At 43.9% G+C, this 25,580-nt stretch overlaps 1 protein-coding gene across 4 annotated transcripts; it reads left to right on the forward strand.

Moving 5' to 3' along the window:
* Positions 1 to 310: 310 nt before the first annotated feature.
* Positions 311 to 15,398, forward strand: LOC309383601 (uncharacterized protein). 4 transcript variants are annotated; one of them, XM_081936350.1, is made up of 3 exons: positions 311 to 448; positions 3,487 to 3,608; positions 11,507 to 15,398. In XM_081936350.1, exons 2-3 carry the CDS (start codon positions 3,521 to 3,523, stop codon positions 13,033 to 13,035), a joined length of 1,617 nt encoding a protein of 538 aa, XP_081792476.1. In that variant the 5' UTR covers positions 311 to 448; positions 3,487 to 3,520; the 3' UTR covers positions 13,036 to 15,398. The 4 variants fall into 4 exon arrangements, with proteins under 4 accessions (XP_081792476.1, XP_081792477.1, XP_081792478.1 ...); XM_081936351.1 differs by having other exon boundaries at positions 11,510 to 15,398; XM_081936352.1 differs by lacking the exons at positions 311 to 448; positions 3,487 to 3,608 and adding an exon at positions 8,624 to 8,787.
* The last annotated feature ends 10,182 nt before the right edge of the window (positions 15,399 to 25,580 follow it).

The following is a 25,580-nucleotide window of genomic DNA, read 5'->3' on the forward strand; positions in this document are numbered from 1 at the left end:
CCACATTTTAAGGCAGGAAAGTGTCACATAAAGATCAGAAGAGGATGGAGTTGCGCGCCTACAGACTTTTAAGGGTTCAAGGTACCTGGCTGGCCGTATACCTAATCCCCACCCAATCAATCCCGGTCCGGGCTTCAAACTCTTTCAGAGACCCCCGATGGGGACCCACCTTTCGAGGGTCCCCGATGTGGGCTGTGCCCGCCAGAGGGCTCCTCTTCCTGTTTAGAAGGGGAAGCTGCTCCTTTCTCGGCCGTGGACGCCGCTCGGCAGCCCCACTTACAGAGGCGGAGTTTGGCGGCTCAGTCGCCGCTGCACATCCGGATTCATCTTAAAGGGTTGCCGCTGTGTCCGCCGCCGATCCTCCCCCCACCCCCCCCGCAAGAGAGGGACTCCCCCCTCCCCGCCCCACCTGCAAACTTGCTGGAGCTGCACCGCAGGCTGATTGCAGGTGATATTCAAGGCAAATCCTGGGGGAGGGGGGAGGGGCCGTCGGCACCCGGGCCTGGAGGATTTTTTTTTTTTTGCAGGGATTGGTCCCAATGTCCCTCGCCTCGGGTGATGTGTGTGTGCGTGTGTGTGTGTGTGTGTGTGTGTGTTGGGTAGGAGGGTGGAGAGTCACTGATCGAAATAAAACCAATGCCGTGGTGGTTATTTGGAAAGAAGAGAGCCCCAATTGAGCATCGGTGGGACGTTCTTGGGATGTGTGTGTGTGTGTGTGTGAGAGAGAGAGAGAGACAGGGGCCCTTGAGGAGGGTAGCGGAGAAAGAGCTGCACTTAGAGGGGGATATTTCTTTTTCTGTCCTTTTTAAACCAAAGAGTCAATCCGTGCATTGTATTGCCGCCCCCCTCCCCCTACCTAATACAAGACCTTTTAGGCATAGGCTGATCAGATTTGGGGGCCAGTTTGCTGCTCCCGGATGGGGTCATATATATATATATATATATATATATTAATATATATTAATTAATTAGGGGTGTATGCCACTGCAATATGTATGTATGTATGTATGTATATATATATATATATATATATATATATATATATATATATATATATATATATATATATATATATATATATATATATATATATATATATATATATATATATATATATATATATATATATATATATATATATATATATATTGCAGTGGCATACACCCCTAATTAATTTTCAGGACGTCGATATTCTAAGTCACCTCTTGATTAAGGAGCAAGTGGCATATTTCAATGTATATTCAGGAGCAGAGGTTATTTTATTACATTGTTATTTAATGTGATTGGGGAAAAACACACGGCATGGGCCTGTTTTTTGAACTACAGTAATAGCATCCTGAATATACATAAGTGCAGAGGCATTGCATTTGTTTCTTCCCTTGTTATCTTCCTGCCACTTCTGGGGATGTCCATCTCTTGTATCCTGAGATTATTGCATCTTGCCACCTAAATCTCCTGGGTGGCTGAACAAATCAATAAACTGGCCTGAAATGATTATCGATACTCTTGTATACATTTGATTTGTTGATAAAATGGTACAGTTACACTTGCACAGATCTGCGATAAAAAATGACAGCATCACTCTGCAATGTTGAAGAAGCTGAGTTTGTGTTCAAAGGCTATATGATTGGGACAAATGACCACAGTAAGGCGTGGTCATTTAGATAAAACACCTTTTGTGTTTAAATAATAAAAGAAGCCTTGCAAAGAGGTTGTATTTCTGTGTGCACTTATCTGGAGGTTAAGTATAGCTGGATTCAATAGGACTAATCCCTGAACAGATCTGCGTTAAGATCTTACAGAATGGCTTAAAATTTCCTTCCAGGGCTGAATGAATTTCTTTCTTTTTAAATGTATTTCTAGCCCCTTTGCAAAACTACGGGGTTTTCTCACAGTAGCTTATGATACAAAGGCAGACCTGTTCAGTACCAAGAGGATTTATAAAAGCCCAGGCATACAATTTCAAAGTCAGAATGCCGGTGTAGATTTTTGTCTCGTTTCAACCCGATTCAAAGCATGTCAGATCCAGCAAGCTAACTACCCATTATTTAGCACTGGATCAGGACTTGCTGAGGTGCTGGGAATGAACTTTGATATGAGAGAATTTAAGTTCGGAGCAGGGCATTGCTTAGGAACCTGCTGACTGCAGTCAGACAGGCTATTTGCTAAAAAGACTCACAAAGCCAGCCTCTTTGCTGCAGGGGGCTGCAGGAATCTGCAAGGACAGAAGCCTAGTTCAAAATAGCCATCAGGTTCACATACATTGTTAGCAGAGCACTTTTGCTTCCTGGAGGGAGGTGAACATTCGGCTGCTTCTGGACAGCTAGGTAGATTTTTTTAAAAAAGGATTGTTTTAAAGCTGCCTCTGAGAGATGAAATGAACCAAGCTGGGAAAGGAAAGCTGTGGTGAATGTTTAAAAAAAACACCCTGCAGATATCACTAGCTGTAGTCCCAGGGGAATGGGTTTGCTTCAGTTCCCTGCCGATTTTACAGAATTGCAGAATAGCAGAGTCGGAAGGGACCCTGGAGGTCTTCTAGTCCAACCCCCTGCTCAAGCAGGAGACCCTTACAGAATCAGACAATAACAGAATTCTTGGCATTATTTTTTTAAGAAATAGTTTGCTCCCCTTCCTGCCTTCCTCCCAGGGCTAACAGGGAGGGACTCGCCCAAGGTCACCCAGCTGCCTTTGTGCCTAAGATACCACTAGAACTCAGGATCCCTTGCTTTGTAGCTTAGTGCTACACTAAACTGCTGGGGGTGGGGAATGGAGAGGATTGAGGAAGCTTTCCCTTTTTGGGGAAAAGTCTGGCAGATCCTGGGGATTCTTGGAAGTCATCCCCCCTCCTCTTCCCCCAATGTCCTTGGAAGCATAACATCCAGGGTCTCTTTTTGAGAGAGGAAAACAGTTATGGAATCAATGTAAGCCTATAATGTAAAAGTCCTTAAAGGGCTGTGAAGCCTTTTCTGTATTGAAACTGGAAGCCATGGAAACCAAGAGCAACCAAGACCTGGTCCCCAGATGCCTGCAAGAGTCTGGTGCATGAAAAGCACTTCAAGTGGGCTTTTGTCCTGGGGCCTTGTATGGGAAACTCTGCTTCTGGTTGTAAGGGGAAGCTTTCTTTCTCTGTGTATTTATGGTGATGAGTTTTATTGGCATGGAGAGGCAATTACTCCTGTCCTGCCCCCAAACCCCTAGGGCAGCTGTTGCTGTTTTTATGTGGCTACTGCTGTACATTATTGCTTTCATTTTGTGTTTTGTTTTGTTTTTTAAATCAAACAAGCTGGAATCAGATAAAATATGCTTTATGCTTATGGAATATTTTGTTAACATTGATCCAATAGGATGCAATGACTGCTACAAGTATGAGGGACCAGATCAAATATGTGAAAAAATGCAGCTGGGCTGCAAAATATGATGGGAGGGGCTCCAAGTAAAGGAAGTCTACTTCAATGAAATCCATTACATTTAATTTGTTTTTGACAGGTGCTGGTAAGCCTCTGAGAACACTGTTGGTATCATGGAGCCATGGGTGTATCTAGACCAGCGTCAGAAAGCTCTGTATCGAGATGTTATGCAAGAAAGCTATGAGACACTGATGTCTCTTGGTAAGAATACACCTTCCCTTTTCTTCTGTTTTGGAGTCACTGTTCTTGTTTGCTCATATTTGTATTTGATTTCTTAGGTCTAATAAAGACGGTCCTTAAATGCCATCAGTAGCATTTAACTGGTAAGACATGCGAGGAAAGAGCTGAGAATTCTCACTGTTCTTAAGACAAAGGTGTATGGATCCCCCTAAGGAAATATTTAAATAAACCATCTCACTTACTTCTCCCCCACCCCCTCCAGATCTCTACTCAATATAAAGTGAGCTGGGCATTATTACATGTTTCTCAGCTTAGTCTCATAAGGATGTTACAAGGATAAAAGGGATAGGTAGAAAACATTTGGGATTTGGAAGAGGCCCTAGCACTTGTGTTGAAGAGTGACAAAGCTTCTAACATACAAATTGTTCCTGGCTACTCCTCCAAGGCTCCTGTGTGTATAAGAATGCCTCAGGCTGAATGTTGTTTCATTTGATGTCAGGATTCTGCAGAAGGAAGAGTGACTTATTATATTGCTTTTGCATTGAGAGAGTGATGTGAAACGGGTCCCCGGGCTGCAGTCAGCCCATTTAGTCTGCTACCGGTTCACTTCGCTACCTGTTTGCTTTGCATGCATGCGTGCCAAACGCATGCTACTGCCCATCATTGAAAAAAGAGGATAAACTTCTTACGCATGAGCCCAGCTAAGGTTTAATTCAGGGGTCTCCAACCTTAAACACTCAAAGAGCCATTTTGGACCCATTTCCCATAGAAAAGAAAACACCGGGACCCACAAAACCTGGGTGGGCGTGGCCAAGTCAACATCACTCACTCCCACCCAGTCACATCTCTCGCTCCCTCTCTCTCTCTCTCTCTCTCTCTCTCTCTCTCTCTCTCTCTCTCTCTCTCACACACACACACACACACACACACACAGACACACACAGTCACGCCTAACCAGGTTTTGTGGCTCCTGGTGTTTTCTTTTCTGTGGGAAACGTGATGGGATCACCTGATGGGGAGCTGCAGCAGAGGGGCGAGGGAGCCACGGGTGGCTTACGCTCAGTTTAATTGAACAGTTATCAGTTTTGGATTTTCAGGCACATTTTTTTTTAATTTAAGTTTTGTTTGAGGCTTTGTTCAGAATCCAGGGCACGTTTTTGGGGGGGATGCATAAAGCATTGTGTACATCATTGCATCTTAGGAGAGACGTGCCGAACAGGCTTTATTCCAAGCAGTTCTCAGACTTGCTGAGCTAGAAATCCAAGTCCAACATGTGTACATTGCCTCTGCACCATTGGTTTGATTTACTTGCGGATGGTGTAGGAAGAGTAAAGAATTTGTACCTTTGGTGACTCAGACTGGAGCTTGTTAGCTCTTTACATCAAATAGTCCTTCTACCCCTTCCCTCCTCCCCTTGGATCATCTTCCTCACTTTGTTGGTCTTCAGATGTGATCGTGCTGGCTGAGGAATGATGAAATGTTTGCTGTGATACCTGCCACGGACTTCGGTCCTGATGTCAGGATGCAAGTAGGAAAGCTTACAGTTTGCATCTTGATGTCACAAGGTCTGTTTTGTCCCTGTAATTTGTATCAGATGCCTATGAATCCCAGCCTTCTTGGATGCCTTGTTGGAGGAGATAGCTGATGCCTCCGTGTGCCAAATGAAATTGGCAATAACAAGCAATTTGTGTGGGGTTGTGGCGCTGGAAACAGTAGAATCAGTGGCGGATTAAGGCTCACCGGTGCCCTAAGCACTGATAGATCCGGTGCCCCCCCTCCTTTGTACATACTGTACAAATCTTCATCAGTGTTTTTCTTTCTCAACTTTGTGGTGCCCGCTTTGGACCTGGTGCCCTAAGCACCTGCTTAATCTGCTTAATGGTTAATACACCACTGCTGGAAGTGTGTGTCCATATATGGAACTCCATACTGACTGCTCTTTGCTCATTTCAATAAGAAGGTGGCAAAGATAGAACAAAAAAGATGATTTTGTCCACTTCATTGATTCAGCACGTACTACTATTAACTTTTCTTATTTATTTATTTATTTATTTCTTGGATTTCTAGACCGCCCCCTCTCCCAAAAAGGGACTCGGGGCGGTGTACAGTCAATGCAGATAAAAATACAATCATAAAACAATTAAATACATTTGGATGGAGGAGATAGGCTGTACAAGAAATAAATATATTCTAAAACCCTAAAAAACATCCCCAATTAAAAACCCAAACCCAATTAAAATAAATCCCCGGGAGGTAAAACTAAGAAAGTGCCAGGCCAGCTGATTGAAATAGGTGAGTCTTTAACTTTTGACGGAAGGAACGGAGGTCGGTGGTGGTTCGAATGTCGGGAGGGAGGTCATTCCAGAGGGTTGGGCCCATCACAGAGAAGGACCTACTCCTAGGTGTCGCCCGCTGACACTGCCTAGCGGACGGCACCAGGAGGAGTCCCTCCCTGTGTGAGCGAATAGGTCGCAGGGACGTATGTGGTAGGATGCGATCCTGCAGATATCTAGGTCCTATGCCATGGAGCGCTTTAAAGATGGTGATCAATACCTTGAAACGCACCCGAAAGGCCACAGGTAGCCAGTGCAGCTCGCGCAGGAGCGGTGTTACGTGGGACTTCTAAAGAATCTGCTTAATGAACCTGCACAGTTCAGTAACTTCCCTGAATCTTACTAGCAGGTTCTGGTCCTGGCTCATATTACTATCTCTTCTGCATAATCTGCAGTTAGTAAAATAAAAAGCTTTCTCCTTGAATAGGCAATGTTGCCCATGTGTGACTGTGTCATTCCAAATGCAAAATTCTAGCTAATGTAGCTACAATGGTCAGGTTTTTTGAGTAGAAAGGAAGGAGGTTGAGGAACTTAATTAAGTTTGGAGTTAGCCCATCCCCTGCCTGGTTATTCCAGAGTTGAGATGAGTTGTTCCAAAAGCCAAATGGATCTTGGTTCCCTTCATTTGACTCCATCTAACATCTCATTTTACAGAGATCAAGACCGTTTTCTGCATTCCAATCACACATTCTCCCCCATTATAGCCTTGGAAACTTCTAATCCCGTTCTATACAAGACTCACATCTGCAAATACTAGAATATTGGATTGCAATTTCAGGCTGCCCAAAAATTTCTTCCAAGATCTACATACATGTAAATTGGATGTTCTAGTTCATATAGATTTGAACAACCCATCCAAGTAATCAAGTGAAGCTTCCTCCTGTCTTTACAGTTCAGATTCCACCTTTTTTACTTGGAAGTAACTTCCAAACAATGTTTGGGTTAGGCAACTGCAATTGATGTTTAGCCAAAACAAAAATGGAACTGAAATACCATATCAATGGTTTTGGTATTTGTTTGATTTATATTCCACCTTTCTACTCAAGCAAGCATTCAAGAGGGCTAAGAAACTGCGTATACGTTAGAAATGAAAAAAATAATAATTTTAACTTAAACTCTCTCAAATGTAAATTTATTTAGCACCTTGTTGGCAGAGCTTACAAAATAGGATAGAATTTCCTTTTAGAAAGCGGACAAATGTGAGCACTAATGTGAGGGCATCAAAAGCTAGGCCAAATTAATTTATCCTAGATGGCCAAGAGACTAGTTTTTTTTCTCACTATGGTACCCTTCAGATAGCCTATATCAGTGTTGGCGAAACGTTTTGGCACTTAGTGTCGAAACGGGGGTGCGTGCGGGTGCACTGGAAACAGGAAGAGCAGCTCCCTGGCACGCACACGCGGGAGTGCCGGGAACTGCAAGAGCCGTTCCCTGGTGTGCATATGAGCTTCCAGTTTCCGGTGTGTACATGCATGCCGGTCACCTGGTTTTCCAGTTTCTGGCATGCATGCACGCACAAAGACCAGCTGGAAACCAGAAGCTCAGCTTTCTTCCGGTTTCTGGTGCTCCCGCAAGCACAAAGACAAGCTGCCCAGTCCACTGTGCACGCCGGAATACGAAAGAGCAACGGGCGATGGCTAGCATGCCCGGAGAGATGGCTCTGTGTGCCACTTCCGGCACGCGTGCCATAGGTCTGTATGCTATAATTTCATTAGCCCAGCCAACATGGCTAATGATAGGTTGGGAAATGAGTATGGAAGCTGGCTTGCAGGTTTAAGAACTTGTTTACAGATCAAGACAACAGAAAACCACTATCTAAAACTATTCCCCTGAACTTGCTCTGCTTTTTTTTAAAAAAACCCCACATAGTAAGATGTAAAAAAGAGGCACTTTTTTGTTGAGAGAGAAAGGAGAGAGAGAGGGGCGGGGGTGGGGGTGGGGGTGGGGGTGGGAGACAGAGAACATGTTAATGTCATGGCCACTCCTTTGGAACATCTTCTTCCCTAGGACTTTTCAGGACCCCGCTTGGTGACTGTGATTTATGGCAGATACGTTCATGGTGGGGAAAAAAACATGATCTACTCAATTAATATTGAACCAGAACCTGGAGACTGACAACACACTAGGCAGAGATCTGATTGGTTAGTTGTGAGTTAACCAGACTTTCCACTTAGAAGCTGGCTGGAAGTGAAGTGGATTTTAATTTTTGTAGTGTACTGACTTTCATGCAAACTTTAATAGTATTTTTTGTCCCAGTTAGTCACTGATTTTTTTTTTAATCACCCAGGAAATTTCTTTTGAGTACTTATCCACTAACCCCCTAAGCATTCTTTACTTAGCTTTGCCCAGAGAAGTAGAACTCTATTCCTTGGGTGTTAAAAGCTAGAGGAAAAAGAGATGAGTCATTTAACCCTTTATGGGAAAGTCTTGGCTGGAGCTTGTTGCATTGGAGTCAATGAGCTTCTCTTATGATGGCATTGTCACACTCATAGGAAGTCACAGCCTAGCCTTATGGCCCCTCAACTCACATGCTAACTTTTTTAGGATCCTCTCAGGTGTCCTTTGAAAAAAAAAACATACAAGTTTTGGAAAACTTGTCCAGGTGGGACAGGTTACTCAAAAGCTCTTGCATCCCACCCCTGACTTTTGACTCCTCCCATTTCCTCTGTGGGAGGGTTTTTTTTAAAAAAAAATTGGTGGGCTCCACCCATTAGACAAATAGCCATTCCAAGGCCTAAAGACCCTTCAGTCTTTCTCTGGCTGTCTTCCTGGAGGAGAGAGGAGAATAGAACCTCATGTGATGGCAGAGAGCGGGAGAGCAAGAACAGCTGCCCAGGAAGACCTCTTCCAGCTGCTTACTGATCCTGGTTAGTATCCCTGGTCAATGAAAAAAAGATGAGAAGTAGGACAGGTGGGAAAGCTTCCTTTTCCTTGGAAAGGCTATTTCATGATTTTCTGCTTGCACTGTAACTTTCTGCATCTTATTAACTGCTTCCTACTCCAGTTCTGCCTTGTTAGCTGTGCTTATGTCCCAAAATGGTTGTCCTAGACTGAAATTAACTTCCCTGTGCCCTGCCCCTTCCATCTTCCTTCCTTGTATCTTTTACTTTTCTTTCTCCAGGAGCCCCCTTTCTTTTTCTGCTGACATCCTAAATCACCCTTTTGGGTTGCCTGCCCACTCCCTTTGCCCTCCATGTTAAGCAAGGGTGGTGATGGAGGAAACTATGGCCTCTTTACGACCTTTGGACTTCAACTCCCAGAATTCCTCAGCCAGCCAGCATGAAGTCTACAGGTTGCAAGAGGGCCATATTTGCTCACCTTTGATGTTAAGCATTCATCCTTGGAGTTTGCCCAACTCTACTTCCTTCTCAGTCCATTTTCCCCAATTCTTTTTCCTGTTTGCAAAGCTCATATCAGCCACCTGGTTTCAAGCCTTTTTAATTCCTTTAGCTTTTAGCCTCAGGGTATCCCAAGAACTTGGACCGTGGTTCTTAGTCTGTTTGGTGTATCTGCTACTTGGTGGGAATGGATTGGAGATGGTGGAAATTTTACTTTTACTCAGAGGGTCCAAGAAAAACATTCCCTATGCAGTGAAAATTGTTTCCTCCTTAAATAAAGGATAAAAGGGTGGGTGAGAGTATAAATGTGAGAGGCAGAATATAATTGTAATTGTAATCTCTAATTGGTAGCTATTGTAATTAGGGATTAGGCTAGTTGGCCCAACATAACATTGGAATGGTGCTCCATTCTTATGGTAATCGCCTCTATTTTAGCGCCCTCTAGTGCTTTAGGCTATAACAGCAGTAATACATTTGCTAGTTTGGGAGAATTGCTAAGTATGGTATATATATGAAGATAGACATTGTGGTCTGACACATGTGAAGAGCATTAGATTGAGCAAGGCTGTGAATACGTTTGCCAAATTTATTTAGTTTCTTTATTTAAAATATTTGTATAGCCCTTTTTCCTTTTCTATTGCTGCACATAAAGCACTATTGTTGTTTTTCATTGCAAAGTTGTGTCTGACCCATCATGACCCCATGGACAACGTTCCTCCAGGCCTTCCTGTCCTCTACCATCCTCCGGAGTCCATTTAAGCTCACGCCTACTGCTTCAGAGACTCCATCCAGCCACCTCATTCTCTGTCGTCCCCTTTTTTTTTGCCCTCAGTCATTCCCAGCATTAGGCTCTTCTCCCGTGAGTCCCTTCCTTCTCATTGGTTGGCCAAAGTACTTGAGTTTCATCTTCAGGATCTGGCCTTCTAAAGAGCAGTCAGGGTTGATCTCCTCTAGGACTTTACTTTACTTTACTTTATTTCAAACTTTTATACCGCCCCCTCTCCCAAAAGGGACTGACCGCTTTGATCACCTTGCAGTCCAAGGGACTCGCAGGAGTCTTCTCCAGCACCATAATTCAAAGGCCTCAATTCTTTGGCACTCAGCCTTCCTTATAGTCCAACTTTCACAGACATACATTGCAACTTGGAAAACCATAGCCCTGACTATACACACTTTTGTTGGCAAGATGATGTCTCTGCTTTTTAGTATGCTGTCTAGATTTGCCATAGCTTTCCTCCCCAGGATCAAGCATCTTTTAATTTTTTGGCTGGAGTCCCCATCTGCGGTGATCTTGGAGCCCAGGAAAATAAAATCTGTCACTACTTCCATTTCTTCCCCATCTATTTGCCAGGAATTGAGAGGGCCGGATGCCATGATCCAATTCGCCATGATCCAATTCACACAGAGAGGGACTTCTCCAGGTGCCGTCCACCAGACAGTGTCGGGGGGCGACGCCTAGGAGCAGAGCCTTCTCTGTGATGGGCCCAGCCCTGTGGAATGACCTTCCCCCTGATATCAGGACCACCTCTGACCTCTGCTCCTTCCGTGTAAAGCTCAAGACCCACCTCTTCCAAGTAGCTGGCCTGGCTCAATCATAGTCTTATCATATCGCTCCTGACGGGTTTTTTAATTGTGTATTTTATATTGTAATTGAGGGATTTTAAATTGAAATTTTAATGCTATTTTATTCATTTGTTTACCACCTCCATGCATATGTATATGTTTATGTATTGTTTATATTTGTATATTTTTATGTGTTTTAATTGTACGCCGCCCCGAGTCCTTCTGGAGAGGGTGCGGCTAATCAAATAAAATTTGATTTGATTTGATTTGATGATCTTAGTTTCCTTAATGTTGAGTTTCAAGCCAACATTTGCACTCTCCTTCACCCGCATCAAAAGCACAATTAAATCAGTACATAATAAGCAAAAGTGAAAATAAAATTATTTTGCTTTTGCAAATTTCTAATGGTTGTTGCATGGGTGGAGAAGTAAAAGTCTTCTATAGCCTTATTTTAAATACTGTGACTTGTTACTTTTTAGGTATATGCATTCCTTTCACAAGTAGTGAAGATGCTTATAAAGAAACATTAGAAGAAATAAGATGCTTTTAAAAAATGAAGTGATGCTTATGATATGTTCCAGGAATTTGAATGTTTCAGTGATGAAACACCAAATTAAAAGAGTTGGAATAATATGGGCTGGGTGTGATGTTGGCCAGGAGTTTAATTTTTTTGCCTTTGTCTTAGCAGCTAATCAACTGCTAAACAACAGTAACCACGACGATGATGATGATGATGAGGAGGAGGACGAAGATGAAGGCATGGAAGAATTGCGACCAGGGACCTCTCAAAGTGCTCCCAAAAAGGTCAAGCCCTTGACGAGACGGGAAACTCCCAAGCAGCCAAAGATCATCCCAGTAGTGAAGAAGGACAAAGCCACCCAGCGTGGACATGCCTTGAAAAAAAGCCTTGAGAGACGCTGCTCAGATTGTACGAGGACCCTTCATTCTGCCGGCAGAGGGCGCCAGAGGAGTGAAGCCAATGCCGCTCGGGAGAAGCCGTTCCAGTGTAGCGACTGCGGGAAATGCTTCATCTGGAGCTCCCACCTTGAGCGCCATCGGCGGATGCACACAGGAGAGAAGCCCTTCAAATGCCTCAACTGTGGGGAAGCCTACAGCCAGAACTTCCACCTCTTGCAGCACAGCTGTGCCCAGCTGATCGAAAAGCCCTTCAAGTGTCCCGAGTGCGGGAAACGCTTTGCCCAGAGCTCAGCCCTGGAGAACCATCAGAAGGGCCATACGGCAGAGAAGCCCCATAAATGCTTGGACTGTGGGAAATGCTTCATCTGGGCTTCCCACCTGGAGAGGCACCGGCGGGTCCATACCGGAGAGAGGCCTTTCAAGTGCCCTGAATGTGGAGAGTCGTACAGCCAGAGTGCCCATTTGGCCAAGCACCGGCGTAACCACATGGGGGAGCGCCCTTACAACTGCCCTGCCTGCTGGAGAAGCTTCGCTCAGATCTCTGAGCTGGAGGAACACAAGAAGACCCATCTGGGCTGCGAGGACTGTGGCAAGGTCTACCGGAGTCGGCAGACCCTGATGCGGCACCAGCGGGGACACCACCGCGAGCGCACCCATCTCTGTGAAGAGTGTGGGAAAGGCTTCGTGTGGGCCTCCCATCTTGAGCGCCACCGTCGGGTGCACACTGGGGAGCGCCCGTTCCCTTGCCCCATCTGCGGGGAGAAGTTTGCCCAGAAGGTCCACCTCCTTCATCACAACAAGACTCACTCTCACACCCGGCCCTACAAATGTGGGGACTGCGACAAATGCTTCGGGGACAGCTCTGCTTTCCTAGCTCATCAGCGGGGTCACGCCATGGAGAAGAACCACAAGTGCCAGTATTGCTCCAAAAGCTTTGCCTGGAGCTCCCACTTGGAAAGGCATCAGCGCATCCACACGGGGGAGAAACCCTACAAGTGCCCCGATTGCCCCGAGCACTTCAGCCAGACTTCCCAGCTCTTCAAGCATCAGCGCTGCCACCTAGGCAAGAGGCCCTACAAGTGCAGTGAATGTGGGCGCAGCTTCAGCACCACCCTGGAAGTCCTCATCCACCAGCGGACCCACTTTGGGACCAAGCCCTTCCGTTGCTCCAGCTGTGGGAAGGGGTTCACCCGCCGAGCCAACCTGCTCAAGCATCAACGGTGCCATGTTAAGGAGTCCCCTAAGGAGCATTTAATTGAACTGAAATGTGAAGGCAACGGATTCTCTAGTATTTAACGGTTGAGAATCCCAGCAAGAGGAGGCCATTGCCGATGTTCTGGGGTTGTGGAGACTCCAGTTCTTGTTCACCTCTTAACAACAGGACCCGATGCTATGAATGTGGTGGGAGAGAAGGTCGCTTTAGGAAATGTCTAGGACAATGGGAAGCCCACAGAAAAACCTTGGTGGAGAGGTATGGCTGTCACCAGCGTACGAAAGAAGATCTGCCAAGAAGACCAATAATAACCATGTCCATCGGCGATGAGGATCCTGATTTTGAGTCTACGCGGATGACTTTATTTCACATTTAGTCGATACTGTACATATCAATGTGCCCCAAGGTTGGGGGAAAAGCTTTATTTACTGTTCATCTTTACGTTTGGTAGCCTTTCCTCAGATAGACCAATTTTCCCCCCTCACAATCCTTTTTTTTTGTTTTTGAAACTCTGGATAATGAAGCTTTAACAAATTCTGAAGGCTGACCTCCAGACCTTAATATGCCTGACTGAGACTTTAGTAAATGGTGTGGAAATCTGCATGGGGGCCTGAAAACAAGCATTTTTAAGCCTCTTGAATGTGGAGAAAAAAAAGCTTTATTGACTAAAAAACCTAAACCTCTGAGGCTTTGTGCTGGCCAATTGTATTTTAGTGACCACCATAATTAGATGGTACAGTAGAACCTGAATATCTAGAGACTATCTTAATATCAAACTATTCCATTCTTGATACATTGTTGAGGGGGGGGGGACACACACGCGCTACATGGATAAAAAACTCTCCCTATTTTTTCTTGGTTTTTAGAATCCTAGCTGTTTAGTTTCTGCTTAACTAGTTTGGAGAGATATTACCTGCGCCCAGAAATATTTGGATTTCTTTTCCAGCATTAACTATAGAAACACTCTCTTGTAGTTATGTGAAGTGTTGGTTTATTGAGTCCCAGTCCACTAAGTACTCTTGATTTTGGTGCTTTAACCTAGGAATTTCTGATAGATTGGTCACTCACAGTGGTTCGTTCTTATGCAGGGAAGTGGAATCTGCTTAACCAAGAGAACAGAGGGGGATATCAGTTCATTTGGGTTGATATGGCCAAAAGGAGTAAGGTATGGAGGGTAGACAATAGATAGGTTCCAGAAGAACCCAGATACGGGAATGGGAAATACCTTTGTGGATAGTCTATGGATGATAGAACAAGTCAGAATTCAGAGGTGCCCGCCTTTCATTTTTCATTTTTCAAGAAAATTAGAAGCCGTTTCAGGCATTGACCTGAGTCAGCTGCGTAATTTTTGTTTCAGAATTATGAGTGACATTTATGAAGGGCCTACCCCAGGAAGTGTTGACAAACAGCACCTTGTGGTATAAAAAGGAAAGGAGCAACAATACCCAGAAATGTTGGATTGTCACGAGGGCAAGGGGAAAAAGAAGCAGAATATGAATCTATTCCCGAGAAGAGCAAGCTAGAAATATAACGAAAGAGGACAAAAACTCAGTGGGAGGGAGGGAAGAGCCTCCTGGCTGTGCAAGTTAACCTCTAGCATTTACCACCGGAGCATGCATGATGCCTCTAGAAGTGGGGAAGGGAGATGGCAAAAGGCTTTAGTGAAACCTGAAGAAGCTTGGGGTTTGAGAAAACTTGCTTGAGAAGATAGGTGATGGAGGCTATGGAAAGTGAAGTTGTCCACCAGGGAGAATTCTAGGCATGGGGGGGATGGATGGCAAGGGCCTCAAGCAAAACCATCCTTGAGTCCTGGTGACCAGTGAAGTCTGTAAGGCTATATGATGAAAACAGAGGGGAGGGTTGCTTTTCAAGTTGCTGAGGGGGTGAATTGTTATTTATCCAGCTGCTGTACTTTCCTCAAATCCTACCTCAGATTCATGTTCCAGGTGGCTAACTGGAAGAATCCATCTCGCCCTTCACGCCATGTGGCTGCTTCCTGAAAAGATGCCCACAGAGGACTGGAAGCCTGGCCTTGAGGGAGAGTTTGGAGTTACTGCAAACATGCTGTGATTCTGCACATCCACAACAACTCTTTGAAACCCCAAATCAGAGGATTAATATAGATGGATGATGTATTGGTAAAAGGTCTTTGTAACCCTGTCTCTTTCTCATCCTATTGGCCTGTGCTTCCCCAACCAATTTCCTTTGCTTTACTCTCACGTTTTCCTTCGGAAGTTCATTTGCTTTGTTGCTTTTGAGGTACCTCTTTGACATGATATGCTTCTCTTGATTTTGCTCTTGCCCTCTTCCCCCATTTGTTTTTGTCTAAAGCAAACAAGCATATTTTTTTCTGTTTTAGGACCCCTTTTCCCAACTGACTAATAGAGTTAAATCTCTGATTTTCTTGGTTGATGGTTAGGAGTAATCAAGTAAAAAAACTGTAGCATTTGTAAGTCTGGTTTTTCTACTATGCGCCGTGCTGTGTGGTTTAGTTCTATCATTTCAGCAAGCTTGCTGGATGTTTTCAGTGGCAATTCTGAAGTGGAATGGATATGACATACTGTAGGTATATATAACCCATGGAGGTCATTTGGAAGCCAGCTCCAAAATGCTCATCCAGAAATGTTGCCTAGCCTATTCATGTATGTGTAGTAGTCCCAATATTTATGGAAGGCATCAGGCCCAGCAGCTGAGTTTAAATATTTGTGGCACTTTAGTTGAAAAGGTCTTTTTCAAAATAAAAGTCTTCTGCAGTCATGACATAAGCCTAAGACTGAAAATCAGGTTTGTCAGATGTTACATCTTTTCTATCCTGGTCTACAGAGTAGAGAGTTGGTCTCTGACCAAAAACCACTTGAAGAAACTAGAAGCATTTGAAATGTGGATTTACAGATGACTGTTACGTATTAAGCTGGGTTGACAAAATCACAAATGAGGAGGTGATAAGCCGCCGGGGAAAGCAAAAGGAAATCATCAAAGCCATTAAAAAGCAAAAGTTAGACTATTTTGGACATGTGATGCGACACCCAGAAAAATATGGCATACTTCTCTTAATCTTGCAAGGAAAAATTGAAGGCAAATGAGGCCCAGGCAGAAGAACATCATCATGGCTTCAAAACCTAAGGGACTGGTTTGGACAAAACTCAGCAGCACTTTTTCATGTGGCTGTTGACAAAAATAGGATTGCCAACATGATCGCCAACATCCGATATGGCACAAGAAGAAGAAGTTGAAAAGGAAAACAGTTGGGGGTATGGAAGAGATTTGTAAGATTAGACAGGATGGGAAGCAAGTGCACTTACTCAGATGTTTGGCCTCCCCCAAACAAAACATTTTGTGGTATTCAGCTAATGTGGCCATTACCAGGGAAACCAATGGATTGTAGATTTTCAAGACTGGCAAAATCAAGACCAGCTGCCATTCAGTGGGATGGTCTCTAGCATTTGGTGGCTTTAAAATGATTACATTTACCATATTTTTCGGACTATAGATGGACCAAGATTTTGAAGAGTTAAGTAAGAAAAACATGTTTTTGTCCTCCCCGGCCCCTGGGAACACACTGCAGATTTCTGCAAGGCGGGGGGAAGGCAAAAACGCCACCGTTGTGGTAAAAAACGGCCTGGTTTTCACAAAAATGAGATGCGGAGGCAGAGCTTCGGGAGACCAAAAATGGCTGTATTCGTTGTATATGGCGCACCAACATTTCCACGCTCTTTTGGGAGGGGGGAAGGTGCGTCTTATACTCCAAAAAATAAGGTATTTTACTGAATCCCAAAGTTACTGAGGGAATGGGGGGGGGGGGTTGTGTTGTCTTGCCCCTCATGTCAGGCTTTCCAGAAGCTTCTGCATATCCATTGTGGGAAGGAGGAATTAGTCTAGCTAGAACCATGGCCTGATCCAGCAGGGGTCTTGTGCTCAAGCATATGGCAGGTTGGGAGTTTCAAATACATTCCCAACCAAATTGACTGAAAGAAAATACTTGAGGGTGAGGGGAAGAGTAGGGTTGGGGCAGAATTTGAAGTATGGGTGGTGCTACAATTTCCCTCTTGGTTTTTTAGCAAGTTAGGACAACGGTAGCCTCTTCATTTTTCTGATAAGGGGTCCCCTTGGAAGACACCAGTCCTCATTATCACTGAACCAATGGAATTGAAGTCACAAAAGTTGTAATCTTCAACACTTTCATACTGTAATGGCATCTCCAGAGATGGCATACTCTCCAATTGATTCAATGATTGCAGTGATGGTCCCCTCTATTCTTAATTGTTCTACCCAATCCAAAACACTAAAGAAAAAATCCTGAATGGGTTGTGTGCCCTATACGTATTTTGTTTTTAAACTTTATTTTCAATATTTGTCTCCACCCCTGAGCCAGGATAATTTTTCATGGTAGTCCTGTGTCTTTTCAGAATATGAGTTGGAAGAGATCCTGGAGGTCTTCTAGTCCAGCCCCCTGTCAAGTGGGAAACGCGACACCATTTCAGTTAAACAATTGTCCAATCTCTTCTTTAAAACCTCCATTGTTGGAGCATCCACAACTTCTGGAGCAAAATTAAACTTGTAATGGGACATTATTATGGTTGGTGGGATAGGATTTGTGGCTTGAGATGTTGATCTTGTTTGTACACCAGGAGTGGCAAACTGGCCGGCCACGCCTACTCCAGCTATGCGAAGGGGAAAAACGTCACGATACATCATGGCAACGCGACACCGCAAATTTGTCATCCATGTTGTAGACTGTAATCCTGAATGACTAATTTATGTGGGAAAGGGCTTCTCTTTTTTTGGAAGCACTATATTCTGATTTAGAAGCCTTTTCATGATATGCAAGCAACTCTCTGGGGAATAACCCCCATCAGAAGCAGCAGCCACTCTTCCGCAGGCCACAATTTCTGGATCAAGAAGCAAGAGGTATTCAGGTGCAATTCCAAATCACAGGAAACCTGAGCAGTGCCCAGCAACATCAGACCTGCAACTTCAGTCTACACACAATCATCTTTAAAGGGGAAGGAGAGTACTTGTGCATTTCCCCACACTGCTTTCCAAAAGAACACATACATACATAAATACAGATGGGGTCAATATCCCTTCTCTTCTTTTTTTCACTCAAAAATCTCCAAAACTACCTGCTGAAAATGTCATCTTCCTGGCTCTCCCTTGACAGAACTCTTAATATATTAAAGAACCACATGGTATCCAGAAAGCTATTAGACTTTCTTCCGCCAGGCCTTCTATTTATTTATTTATTTATTTATTTATATTTAATGCTTCTAGACCGCCCCCTCTCCCAAAAGGGACTCGGGGCGGTGTACAGTCCATGCAGAATATAACAAAATACAATAAAAATTAAATATGTACAGTTGGCATGGAGGAGGTTAAAATGTAATTAAAAGAACTGTACAAAGCTGTAAATATAAGTTTTTAAACCCCTAAAATAGACACAATATTAAAAACAATACCCCTCAAAATAACCAGTTGATAAAACATTTGCCAGGAGGGACAGTTGTGATTATGCCAGGCCTGCTAATCGGAACAGGTGGGTCTTCAATTTTTGCCGGAAGGAGCGGAGGTCAGTAGTGGTTCTAATGTCGGGGGGGGGAGGTCATTCCAGAGGGTTGGGCCCATCACAGAGAAGGCCCTACTCCTTGGTGTCGCCCGTTGGCATTGCCTAGTGGACGGCACCAGGAGAAGTCCCTCCCTGTGTGAGCGAATTGGCCGCAGGGATGTATGTGGGAGGATGCGATCCCGCAAGTAACTAGGTCCCGTGCCATGGAGCGCTTTAAAGATGGTAATCAGCACCTTGAAACGCACCCGAAAAACCACAGGTAGCCAGTGCAGCTCGCGCAGGAGAGGTGTTACGTGGGAGTACCTCGTACTCCCCATCACAGCCTGCGCGGCTGCATTCTGAACTAACTGCAGTCTCCGGGCGCGTCCCAAGGGCAGCCCCATGTAGAGAGCGTTGCAGTAATCCAGGCGGGACGTCACCAATGCATGAGTGACCGTGCATAGGGCATCCCGGTCCAGTAGGGGGCGCAATTGGCGCACCAGGCGAACCTGGTGGAACGCCCCCCTCGCCACGGCTGCCACATGGTCATCCATTGACAGCCGGGCATCAAGGAGGACGCCCAAATTGCGCGCCCGTTCCACAGGGGGCAATTGTTCGCCCCCTATGGCCAGCGATAGAATCAGCTGGCTGAACCGAGGTGCCGGTAGCCACAGCCACTCAGTCTTGGAGAGGTTGAGTTTAAGTCTGTTGTCCCCCATCCAGACCCCGACGGCTTCCAAGCACCGGGACATCACTTCGACAGCCTCGTTGGGGTGGTTTGGGGTTGCCACTTCATTCTAGTGGTGGGTTCCTAACGGTTTGGACTGGTTCGGCCAGACCGATAGTGGTTTGGCAGCCTGGGTTGCTGGAACTGGCAGAGACCCAGGCCTGCCACACCCCCTGATGGTGCTATAGGCGCCGCCATCTTGTTTTTGGGTTCTGCCCATGCGCAGAACAATTTTAACTTCACTGCATATGCACGCACAATGCGAATCAAGTGTGTACAGCACTCCCATAAGTAAACTGGCAGTAGTGCCTGCTGGAACCCACCCTTGCTTCATTCTAACTGGGAGCAGATCTTAAAGAGAAGATCCCCTGAATATTTGCCTGCTATAAAGACAACAGTCCTATCATGCAGCTTTTAAAAGTTCAGTCAAGGGAGAAAGAATGTAATGCTGTCATCTGAAACAAAACTATCAGGTCTAAATGTAGGTTAAATTGCCCCCATTCAGTTGATCTGCAGTCTTTTATAATGTGGTTAGTGTGGTTAACACTGGCACATACTGTATGACCCTTCACCCCATCTGCATCTCTATGGTTGGTATTTGAAAGCCACAATAAAACAAATCCATTTTAATATACGTATATATAGGGCAAATCATGTAAGAATTGAATGCTTTCTAATTGGTTTTTCTCTTCACAAAATGCATACGCACATGTGTATGTTTAAAAGTCTCTGGAGATTCTCAGCCATCCAGGACAGGGTTGTCCCAAAGGTGCTTTTTCAGGAGGCCACTGGATTTTCTTGTTTTTTCTTTGAAGAGCATTTCCATTGCCCACTATCCTGTCAGAGCTGAAGAAACTTCTTGGATGAGAAGCAAAACATCTTCAAAGAAAAAAACAAGAAAGTCCAATTTGCCTCCTGAAAAAGCACCTTTGGGACGTGTATTTTTGTTTTTCAGCTTAACATGGTCCTTTGAGGGTTGGAGTGAAAGTCTTTCTGTCCTAAATCAGCATGTCTAATATCCAAGGCTAAAACGGAATCTTCCGAAAGTCCAACATATTTCCACTGGTTGAGCTGGATGGTTTCCAATTACAGTACCAAGAGGCTCTGGTTGGTTGATTGGTTGACTATTGGTTGCTGTAGTAGTCGCGGCAGGTGAGGTCAGAGTTCTCACTTCGGTCAGGTGCTTAAGATAAACCAAGCCATTCTCTTTCGGATGCAGAATTTCGCAGCAAAAGTATGTTAACCTCAGGTTGCTCTGAGCGCCCCACAATGGCAAAGAGCCCAGCTGATCTAGGAAGCTCAGCCTCTTGATATCCTGGTTAGAAATAATAAGAGGTTGAGTTTGTGGGGAACAGGCTCCCCTGCTTTAGTACCCAGGGCCCTCTGGTGGTGGTTGTTGCGGGTGCTGTCAGGATTCCGACGGATGACCTAATTAAATCATGAGCCTCAAACCAATTTCTTCAAAAGAAATCCAATTATTTATTAGGAGCAATATGTCAGCATGTACCCAAGTGAAGCCAGCTCTGACCCCATGTAATTTACAGCCCAATTATGACCCTGTTTCCCCCCTTCCCCCAGGTTGTGTCATAAATCACATTCTCCAATGGAGCACTTTTGGGGGCTGTAGAGATCATGCCCCTCTGGCTGTTGCAAGTAACCTGGGATACAGCCTTGAGAAAGATATGCGTGGAATGTGCTTCTGATTGTGGCTGCCGTGCTGCTCCATCAGTTTTCCCACTTCTTGCCTATGGCAACTTGAGAGCATGCCAGGGATGCTTTGCGAATTGACAGATGCATCTTCTCTGAGGTCATATTTAATTAGATAGGTAATGGTGCTTTTAGATGTCATTGTCATACATTCAAATAAAATAAAAATCTAATCCAGTTTTCTGTTCAGAAATTAAGAAAAACAACGAAGCAAGACATTTCTTTACTGAATGTTGCTGCAATAATCTATGCTTCCCTCATTCATCATCAGTAATGATGATGAAGTTGCTGTATTTGTTATGTAGAATTTTAGGGTTTATTACTAACATCTAAATAAAGGTAATACTATCTTTTTAACATAGTGTTTATGCCACTTTTTGAAGTTTAGAAAATCATGTGTTTCTTTGAACCAAAGTATTTTCCTTTGATATGCAAAAACTAGCCTTTTCTGAATCAATGATGAGAGCACTCAGACAACAAGACTATATTCTTCACATTGCCTTGTACAACTTCTTACCTGACCTGAAAAGTCATTTTGTTCTCCCAAAATCTAGAGATGAACAATAACTTATTCTTGGATTCTGCCTAGCAAAGGTCTGTTCTAAACTGGAGAGTAAGTCTGGACACAGAAAGTGCTAGAACAAATTTGCCCCAAAAGTAAGGTAAGGTTCCCCTTGCACACATGTGCTAGTCATTCCCGACTCTAGGGGGCGGTGCTCATCCCCGTTTCAAAGCCGAAGAGCCAGTGCTGTCTGAAGACGTCGCTATGGACATGTGGACGGCATTACTAAACGCTGAAAGCGCACAGAACCCTGTTACCTTCCCATCAAAGGTGGTTCCTATTTTTCTACTTGCATTTTTACATGCTTTCAAACTGCTAGGTTGGCAGAAGCTGGGACAAGTAACGGGAGCTCACTCTGTTACGTGATGCTAGGGATTCAAACCACCGAACTGCCAACCTTTCTGATCGACAAGCTCAGCGTCTTAGCCACTGAGCCACCACACCCCTAAGCCCCAAAGGTACACCTCCACTTTTCCCAAAATAATCCCAATCTGAAATAAATTCAATCTGACACAATAAAATGGTGTACACCATTCTTTATTCCATATTCCATAGAGAAGACACCTTGCTTTTGATGTAGGACTTATTATTGTAAATAATGAAACAAATGAAAATGGCATGGACATAATTATTGGTATCTTTAACCTAATATTTTGTAGAACATCCTAGATTAGAGACTTTTTCTGGCCTAGGATAGCATGAACACATGTGGGACAAAAAGGAACACAAGACTAACAATATAGAGTAAGATTTGGTTTACTGTTTTCTTCTATGAATTTGTTGTACAATGTTATATAAGTGAGTATTGTGCTGGGAGCTCTACCAACAGTATGAAAGCTGCCAAAAAATTTTGTATACCTATTTACCCTCCCCTATATATTTGAAAACCAATAAAAATTTGTTTAAAAAAAAACACATGTGGGACAAAACTGGGATTTGGCTAGCTTTGTGGTAATCGAGCCACAGTGTGCCTAAACTGGCTGTTGCTGTTCTTATCATCATCAGGGAATGTTGCATCTGGAATGGGTGGGACTAAAGCATTTTTTCTCCCTCCTGAAAAACATCATACTATAAAGCCTTGATTGCCCAAAGCCATGTAGATCATATAGATCAATATGTTCCAATGACAACCATGGCAGATTGTGACACGGAATGCAAGAGAAGGAAGTGATAAAAGGTAAAGGTTCCCCTTGCACCTATGTGCTAGCCGTTCCTGACTCTAGGGGGCGGTGCTCATCTCCATTTCAAAGCCAAAGAGCCAGCGCTGTCCGAAGACGTCTCTGTGGTCATGTGGCTGGCATGACTAAACGCTGAAGGCACACAGAACCCTATTACCTTCCCACCAAAGGTTGTTCTTATTTTTCTACTTGCATTTTTACATGCTTTCGAACTGCTAGGTTGGCAGAAGCTGGGACAAGTAACGGGAGCTCACTCCGTTATGTGGCGCTAGGGATTTGAACCACCAAACTGTTGACCTTTCTGATAGACAAGCTCAGCGTCTTAGCCACTGACCACTGCGTCCCTTAAGGAAGTGATAAGGAGGTTCAGATAATAAAGGAAATCAAACAAATGAAAGGAAGACAATAGATATGTTGTTTATGGAAAGATTAAATACATGTGCATGGCAATAATGAATATACCCAGGGGATTGAAGATTTGGATTTCATTAAGAAGGAAAAGGCTATAATATGTAAGAGGGGTATGAATTGATGGACCAGATCATTCTGGAGAACATCTGTCTATGTGGTTACTAAGACCTGACACTGACTTAATGGCACATAATCAAGATTGTTGGAGATGGGCATAGAAACAGGGACAACTTTGGGAATTGTATTTTGCTAACTGACATGAATGGATGGATGAGAATGAAATGGGAGTAGAGAAAACAATTGGGCTGTGTAGAGACTCCAAATGAATGAGAATCATTATTGTTTGGTGAATTTTTGTTTATTTCAGATAAGAGAATGCATGTATTCGTATAGCAAATAGATACAATTAAAACCATGACTGATTTGATGGTTTAAAATGAAAGGCCAAGATAACTAGCAAAGGACACAAAGATGAAAAGAGGGTTTGAGTGTGGGACAGATAATCTGATTAGAAATACAGTACATTTTAGTGTGTTAAGAGAGACAAAGATAGTTTCAAGTAACGTGGTCAAAGAAAGTAAGGAATCGTCAAGAGAGTCAGAAAAAAAATGCGGAGAAATTTTGGTGATAATAAAAAATAGTTTCCTGAGCTCCAAGCTTTTCCCAGTAAGAATAATTACTATCTAAATCAGTGTTTCTCAAACTTGGCGACTTTAAGTCCTGTGGACTTCAACTCCCAGAATTCCCCAGCCAGCTATGCTGGCTGGGGGATTCTGGGAGTTGAAGTCCACAGGACTTAAAGTCGCCAAGTTTGAGAAACACTGATCTAAATGATGCAATAACTACACATGATTCAGTACTGCTACAACAGTACTTGGCTCAGCATTCTTCCCAGATGCTCCCAAGACTCTCAGTCAGGAGATCTGGGTGTTGCTAGGTAGCAACTCCTGTTAATATTAATAAAGTGCTAAATATGGGTAGCCTTTACCAACCACAATTGGGACTGGCAGCTTGGTTGTTAAGCAATGCAGTTGCTAAATGAAGCTGCGACTGTTCTTATGATCCTTCTTCAGCTTTCCTTTGCTTTACAGACCTGCGAGGGGCATAAATACGAGGTTTGGTTGTAAAGTTACTTTTTCATTACCGTTGCAACTGCCAACAGTTGCTGCATGAGACAGCAGCTAAATGAGAACTACCTGAATCATTTTGTCCTGGACTGATTAAAAAGAAAAGAAAAAGAAATGGGAGATAACCTGGAGGGGCAGAGGGGGAAATTGTCAATATATTTCTTAATTTCATTTTTCAAATGGCTACCCACTGTTGAAATTCTAGTTTTCCCAGCTATTGAATTCATAGATGTGTTCATACAGGGATATTTTGGTAGTAATAAAGAAACAGTTCATCACTGGGATGTTTTTGACTTTCCATTCTAAGCTGTCATTCTGTCATCCTTGTTATTATCCAAGCAGATGCTACAGTGTTTCCCTGAAAATAAGACTGGGTCTTATGTTCTTTTGACCCCCCCAAAATATGCACTTACCCTCATTTTCAGGGAGGTCTTATTATTTTTGAGGTGCAGGAGGTGGCGAGTGGGGTCACCACATGGCTGCTGCTGTGTTGCAATATTTTCAGGGAGGGCTTATTTTAGCACATGCACTCAAAAAGTCCAATTGGGCTTATTATCCGGTGAAGTCTTATTTTCAGGAAAACGGGTTACTTAGCTTTTAAACTCAGATTTGCTCAGGCAAAGTATGTTAACTTGGATACCTTACTGTTTACCTTTTTACTTTAAAATCACCAAATTAAATTTGGAGCCACCAAAATATACATTAAGAAAGGAATAGCTAAAATGCATAACACTATGCGTTATAAAATACTGCTATAAAAGCAGCAGCCCCCCCCCCCCCAAATCAAGAAAGTTTAAAATTAACTCAGTGATCATTCAGAATCCCTGGGGTAGTAAACCCTTCCCTGGCTGACATTGAGAATAATCAGAGCCAGACATATTTCTCTGGAGGCAGCATCTACTATGAATGTGTGGGTGGGAAGGCACATTCTATATATAAAACAAATGTCCCTCCTACTATCTAAGTCAGCGATGGCGAACCGTTTTTGGCTCGCGTGCCATAAGTGGGGGGAGCGCAGGGGGGTAGTGTGCGGGCGTGCCACACCCATAATGCAACCCACCTGTTCAATTTAGCCGGCCTGGCCTAATTCCCAATTTTAGTCCCTCAAGCCTGCATTTTTAAGTTTTTTAGGGGTATGCTTTTTAGTTGCTTTTAATTTTTACTTTTCTGTACAGCTGTATTAGGTTTAATTCGTTTTTAAGGGTATAAGATATTTATCTTTTGTATTCGTTTTAATGAGACACCTGTACACCGCCCCGAGTCCCTTCGGGGAGAGGGGGCGGTCTATAAATCCTGAAAAATAAAAATAAATAAATAAATGTGCCCCCCCAGTGCGCATGCACGCACTACAGGCGCTCCCACCAATTTTTTGCA

The sequence above is a fragment of the Natrix helvetica genome, assembly GCF_964273705.1.
Source record: "Natrix helvetica genome assembly, chromosome: 1".
Taxonomy (NCBI): domain Eukaryota; kingdom Metazoa; phylum Chordata; class Lepidosauria; order Squamata; family Natricidae; genus Natrix; species Natrix helvetica.

Coding starts and splice junctions, on each gene's coding strand:
- LOC309383601 (XM_081936350.1), top strand. CDS start 3,521: ATGGAGCCATGGGTGTATCTAGACCAGCGTCAGAAAGCTCTGTATCGA. Junction 3,609..11,506: donor TGAGACACTGATGTCTCTTG/GTAAGAATACAC, acceptor CCTTTGTCTTAG/CAGCTAATCAACTGCTAAAC.